This window comes from Morone saxatilis, unplaced genomic scaffold, assembly GCF_004916995.1.
Source record: "Morone saxatilis isolate NCDOM2014 unplaced genomic scaffold, NCSU_SB_2.0 Contig7, whole genome shotgun sequence".
Taxonomy (NCBI): Eukaryota; Metazoa; Chordata; class Actinopteri; family Moronidae; genus Morone; species Morone saxatilis.
This window is the reverse complement of record NW_023340246.1, coordinates 9208876-9215564: the sequence shown is the minus strand read 5'-3', so window position 1 is coordinate 9215564 and position 6689 is coordinate 9208876. Positions and strand designations below refer to the sequence as shown.

General features: G+C 40.8%; 2 protein-coding genes across 2 annotated transcripts; both read right to left on the bottom strand.

Annotated features, from left to right (window-relative positions):
• Positions 1 to 281: 281 nt before the first annotated feature.
• Positions 282 to 1942, bottom strand: LOC118340292 (R-spondin-3-like). The gene is given in 5 exon segments (XM_035678180.1): positions 282 to 775; positions 884 to 1030; positions 1119 to 1259; positions 1475 to 1715; positions 1787 to 1942. Coding segments are annotated over 5 exon segments (885 nt in total). The 3' UTR covers positions 282 to 575.
• Positions 1943 to 5131: 3189 nt separating this feature from the next.
• cenpw (centromere protein W) lies at positions 5132 to 6683 on the bottom strand. Its single transcript, XM_035678179.1, has 3 exons — positions 6568 to 6683; positions 6343 to 6456; positions 5132 to 5448 (listed from the first exon to the last, which is right to left on the bottom strand). Exons 1-3 carry the CDS (start codon positions 6652 to 6654, stop codon positions 5422 to 5424), a joined length of 228 nt encoding a protein of 75 aa, XP_035534072.1. The 5' UTR covers positions 6655 to 6683; the 3' UTR covers positions 5132 to 5421.
• Between the last annotated feature and the right edge of the window lie 6 nt (positions 6684 to 6689).

Genomic DNA, 6689 nt, shown 5'->3' with positions numbered 1-6689 from the left:
GACCCTGAAACTGAGGCAGCTAAAAGGAATCCAGATATCATTAATGTTATAATTTACAGCTGGGCTTTTCTTAGTCTGATATGTCAAAACATGTTCTGGTTAAAAGGCTTGAGGATTTGTTGGCTGTTTTTGTCCAGCTTTAACATAAAGAGCTAAGAACCAAAACATTTTTGTTAATACATTTTATTGCAAGTAAGAATCTTTTTACACCTTTTTTTTGGGTTGTATGTGTCCTCAAAAAGTCACAATACGACATAAACAGTAAAGTTAGGCAATCAGCATGTAAAACAAAACACAAGTGGCATCAATTTAGCACGACTGCTAATCATATAAAAAGTCTCTGATTCAGCCACATAAAGCCAAGCGATGCAGCAAAGGTGTTGAATTCATAGAAGCACAAAAAAGTTTCATGTAATATCATCATATCCATCCCTTTTAATAATGCCTGTTGGAGTGCCTTTTTTTTTCTTCACAATTTACAATAGTATTTTCAAGTTTTTAAATTACCAGCCAAAGTAGAGTGAGCAATATTAAGTTAAAACAAATAGTTTTAATTGTCTCTTCTTTTCAGTTTATTACAACATACTTGGATTCTTTGGTCTCTTTTTGATGACACACTTCCTGATCTCTGACACATGTGGACAGGCGTCACCGTGGAGACTAGGTGACTGCAGAACTTGACGGGTACGTGTCTCCCCCCCCCTCCTGTAGGCTCGCATTCTCCTTTTCCGAACACATGGACCCCAATCCGTCCATTCCCCAAGCTGACAGTGCACTGTGATGAGAGAAAAGATGAGAAAGGTAAGAACACACAGAGACCGCGATACTGAAATGGTGCCATGATGTGGCGTAAAAGTTGGAGATGAAAGGGAATTTCTCTCACCTTGTGGGATGCATTGTAGAGACTGCACATCAGGCTCAAATCCCCTCGGGCAGGTGAGATGGCACTGGCCGTCGAGAAAGTACAGGCCTGCTCTACACTTCACACACATGTTCCTCCTCACACACACCTCACAGTCTACAGAGCACTCTGAGACAGAGACACAAACACTGTAGTTCCAGTAAAGTAAGCACAAAACCACATGTACACACTGCAGTAGCGCTGCGCAGTGTCTCACCTGTGCATTCTCGCAGTGCTGCGTTTGCTGTCAGTCCGTTCGGACAGCTGTTTTCACATTTGCCCCGGAACAAGAAGTGACCCAGGTGACAGTGTGTGCAGAAATGTTCACTGAAACAGGAAGCGCAGTCCTCCTTGCACCCTGTAGGCCAATGGCACCAAAAGATATTCCTGTTTGTTTTATTTTCTTTAAGTCAGTTTGTAATATACACAGTGTGTATTTCAAGTCTTACCCAGTTCAGCTAAACACAATGAAGCAGTAAAGCCTTCTACCACTATAAAGTCTCTTCTGCAAAATTAGACAAAATAGGTTTAAACATCATTCCACCACTCCTACATGTGTTTATTGGTACCTACTGATGCAAGTGCTGATGTGTGGAGAGCGCATGCCGTAGTGCCCCCGGGGACAGGCGGACAGACAGGTGCCCCTCTGCCGCATCCCATCCAGCTCCAAGTGGAAGAAAAGGCGAGGTTTACAGGACAGACAGCCATTCAGGGCCGAGCATGTTGCACAACCGGCTGGACAGAGGCTGCTCATGGGGGAGCTACCTGGGGATGTAGGATAAAGGGATATGGGATGTGTGTGTGTGGAGGGGGGCTGAGTGAATTTTATACTCTTCCTGAGCTCGTGCAAATAAAATGAGAATGAAATACTGAAGTACTTTTTGCTCCATTTACAATACGCAGTTTTTCTGGCAACTTGAGATCAGAGCCAACAGACAGAGCCAAGCTTTCAAATTCATAGTGTGCAAATGGGTAAAACCAATGGAAATCTATGACCACATTGTTCCCTGAAAGCTAATAGAACACACTTATTGTCTCCATATGTACTGTAGTGTCTGTCTACTGTTTACTACCTTCCACTGGAAAAATGGAGAAAGATAAGGCACAAGTCTAACAACATTATCGGAGAGGTAGAAGTCAAGCTTGAATACTTACATTTATATTTCAGAATCTTTGTGCTATTTAGGCCTTTTGTAAGATTCATGAAGTACAGAATCAAAATGAATGACGGTATCCACATTTTCCTTCTTCCTTCAGCAAAACATCAATCCAGTCAGCAGAGGCACCTTGCATCACATCCCAAATCCCGTGACATCCATTTTTAGAAATTGGGAATATCTCCACAAATTTCATTCAAATGGACCCATGTAGAGACTCCGGTCTGGTGTAAGAGAGCAGTCGAGTGCAGAGTTGAACTAAATGTTTTCTTGAAGAAAAATCCCATGTGCATTCCATGAGATCACTCAAGCCGGCAGAATGCCACAAAGAATGCAAACAGAAGAGAAACCATCATATGATAGTCGAAATGCAAATCTAATGTAAATTTGGTTAAGCTGCTCTGGGGTTGTCTCTGCTTCCCACACAAACACACGCACACACACACTCCCAGCCTCCTCTCCTGTTACCCTTCCTTCACGACCCTCCTCCTGATCCATTATCACATCAAATGGCATTTCTTCACAGAACTGGAATCATAATACTGTTTAACCTTCATCCTCATTCGTCACATACACATTTATTAGTTAACTAATACTTAGAATTCAATCTTTTAAAGAGCTCCTCCACTCACAAATGTGTTGTGCTTATAATTACTGCGCTGCAGAGTCTGACACTAAAAGGCTGCTTTAACATTCATCTGCTGAAGGGGAAACTTTCATTCTGAATTTAAGATGTGTACTTACAAGCAGGACTTTGTGACAACTGAAATCGAATCCAACTGACTTCCAGTAATTTAACTTTTGAAGTGAAAATCATTTATATATTCAAAGAACTTTTAATGAGGTAATTACCGTCTCAGAACTATACTGATATTTTGGCCAATAAAACATGTGATTATGTTTTATTATTTGGCCAGATATACATAAATTAGTAAACCATATTGCTTTCCAGACACTTTTTTGTGCCGCAGTATTACCACACCAGACTCAAGACTTAACTGCTATCAGTGTTGCACCACAGTAACAGAGCTTGTTTAGAGGCGAGTGTAGCACATCAAGTACACACACGCCTCATTTACTAATATCATACACTCTCTGCTCAGCCTACAAATAGTGTGTGTGTGTGTGTGTGACCATGACAACAAAATAGCTCCTCATTTGGTTCCATTTAAAACAATAAATCATAAATATGTTTTTTGAAGCTTGTCATCACAATATCATCACCAGCTTTTTAAAGCCTTCTCACACGGGCTGGATGAAGTCACGATGATGGAATAAAATTAAAAAACAACACATCCGCTGCACAAAAACTGCCAGTTACCATGTCACCCAAGCTTTTTTAGATTTTAGTTGAACTTGATCCATTACAGGGCACTTTGTGTTTCCCATGAAGACTGGATTCAGGAAATGTAAACCAAAAAAACAGGGTGATTTGACTACCTCTCAACAACAAAACAAAAGAGAGCTGGAGGTGTCACAGAGGGTCTGCGGTTCCCACAAAGAGGCTGGAAGGTGATGAAAGCTTGAAGTCCTCCAGAGGATTTGTTGTTTGGCACCACCGCGTGTATTATCGCCTGTTTTGGGAACTCTGTGGTTCTTCACTGCTTCTCCAAAACAGATCTCTCCAGTGTTCCACTTCTTGGAATTTGGTTTCCCTCTGCAATTCATGACCCTCTGTTTAAATCCATAATCATTTCAGAGCCTGTCAAATCTTATAGAGTTGAAAAATCCCCAGATTTGCTAATAAGCCAAAACTGAAGATGTTGCTTTTGCTTATTTTTAACCGTTTTGTAACGTTGTTGTTAGACTAGAATAATTCTATTCCTCCTCAGAACAAAGACACGAACAGAGACAGTGACACAATAGAAACCTGTCAGACCATGTGCTCCCCATTAAGAACGGCACAGCAAGTTATCATAACAACCTCTCGGCCAAAATGGACTGCAGTGCTTTCTTGGCTTGCCTGGAAAAATGTCAAAAGAGGAATGAGCAGGAGCTTTGCAGTGGGGTTTTACACTTCAGCTGATTTATCTGAGAGAGACGGAGCTAAATGTTACACTCTGCCAGACCAGACAGAGGAGCTGGACAGGGCCGCGCTGGCTGCCTGGCTTCAATTGTCAACAGGTGCTCAGAAACGAACATGCACTGGACAGGCGAGGCAAGGCCACCGTTTTTATTTTGACAGAGGGAGAAGAGTGTGTTTCTCAAAAACCACTGAGGACAAGAGCAAACCTAGGAGAGTGTGAAAAAGTTTAACTATTGTTGCTAACAAGGACTACTGCAAGCTGGGAAAAACTTCGGACAGCACATCAGAGTGAAATGTATGTATGTGGCTCTGTGATGAAGATATAGGAATAAAGGAGAGAACAGCAGGCAGAGAGAGAGAGAGAGAGAGAAGTGGCAGTGGTTCAGAGGTCAGAGGAGTGGGGCTCCACAAACCCAGTAACACCTCCTCAACCTGACTGGGAACATAAACATGACAAGGCTGTGCTCACTGGGGTGCCAGATCAGATTCTCCAAGAAAATAACCGCTGGAGGCCAAAGAATGTTTTAACTGCCAAACTGAAATGTGGGGAGGGGGACGATAAAGATGGAGGACCCCAAGCAAAGGAGTGAGAGAGCCAAGTGAATAATAAAGTTTAAGTAACAAATTTAAACCATGTGGACACATACCTGTAATCGATACCTGTAATCGTGCTAGCATATATGCATAATACAAACCAAGCGATGACACATAACACTGTTCTCAACAACCATTACTGTTCGATCCAGCAGTTTAACAGTATGACTTTGACCTTTTCACCATTTACACACGGACCTCTTCTGTGGTAGGAAATAAGCAGGATAGGAGCTCAGCACGCCGATAATCTATGTAGCGTGAAGAAGTGAGGAATTTGGGAGGCGGCTGAGCTCGTGCTCAGTGAAGAGGCTGTGAAGCGTGCAGCTTAAAACGCTGAGCGTGATGGATGATAGGAGAGCGAGACGAGGGGTGAACAGATCTGGAAGTACTAACCCACTCCGAACTGTCCACAGCTTTGAGATTAAAGCTTAATACACTCACGACATCACTGTAAAAATAAATAAGACTGGTTTATTCGTTTATTTAATATGAGAAAGCCATTATAAATTGTCATTGTCAGTTTTGGGACTGAGAGGTCTAAAATATGAGCCATTATACGATTCACAAGAATTAAACAAAAAACTCTTATAGGAAAACAGATATTAGACATTAACTTGCACAAAGAATGAAATAAAAATATCAGAAGAAAACACCATAAAAAAAGCAAGAAATATAGCGACTGTCATTCATAATAATATTCACAATACTGTTAATAAAAATGATGATGATGCACTTCACAGTCTTCATCCTCTTGCTTTTTTCAGCAATTTCTATAAAGAGAGACAAAAAACTCATCAAAAAACTGCATACGTGTGTTTTCAGCCCTGTAACGTTTGATTAAATTGAAACAAAGCTAACACGCTAATATCATTTTGTTTAGAAATATAAATAAGAACTTTGTATAGGCTACATGAGAAAACCTCTACTGCACAACATGCTGTTTACTGAGTTCACTGGTTCCAACACTTTGTGTATTTGTAACAGTTTTCATTAGTGAATCTCTCTGGTGCTGCGTCAGCCTTCAACACATTTATTCAGACTCCAATCAGGAACTAAGACACCTGCCAACTACTGTATCCTTTAATACAGAGATTTTCAGAGGCGGTATCTACATTTACTTGAAAGGATATTTACAAAAAAACTTCTTTGAGCACAGTGGCACAATTTTACTACTCGAAACTCATTAACAAAGTTTTAGACACTAGAAACACTTCAATTGTATAAGAAAAATATACATTATGTGTGCTGCTGGTGCCTGTTTATACTCTGAGACACTTATATACACGTATATGCAGATCACACCAATAAAAACACTGGATTCAACAAAAACGTCAGGAAATAAAAACTTACCATTAGTTTTGTATATTATTAGATAATATAGGATCATCAGAAAATCCTCAGGAGTAAAACAAGTGCTATAAAATACGTTTTCCCAAAACACGGACAGAAAAACTTGGATTTTGAACACATCACCATGATGATAGACATGTTTTACTTATTTATTCTGACAATGTAAAGAACGAACGATTAGCAGGTGACTAATAAGTTGATTAATAATGAAAGTAATCCACGCAGCTGTCATTAGAAGAAGAAATACGGCGGATGCAGCGTTCAGTAACCATTTCACGGTGTGTTTGTGTCATTTGAGTCCTCTCTGAACTCACCTTGGACACTGCTTTGACATGTTGTCCTCTAATCGTTGCACATTTTTCCTCAAAAGCTTTGGCCTTCGCCTCCTCCGCCAGGCTGTTTAAAAACAGCAGAGTTAGCAGTTCAATCTGAGAAGAGACGAGGGAGGCTAGTTAACGTTAGCCACAAACAAAGCGAACAGTCAATAGAAGTTATCAACAGTGGGAACAAACATCGCCGGCTACCTAACGCTAACCTACCATCGCCTCCGACGCCGGTCTCACGTTTATGTTACTCTTCATTTTAGTTTTAACTGTTTGTTTTAGTTTGGGCGCTTTGTTCAGCATTTTCGTTGACGGTGTGTGTCTGTGTGTGTCTCTCT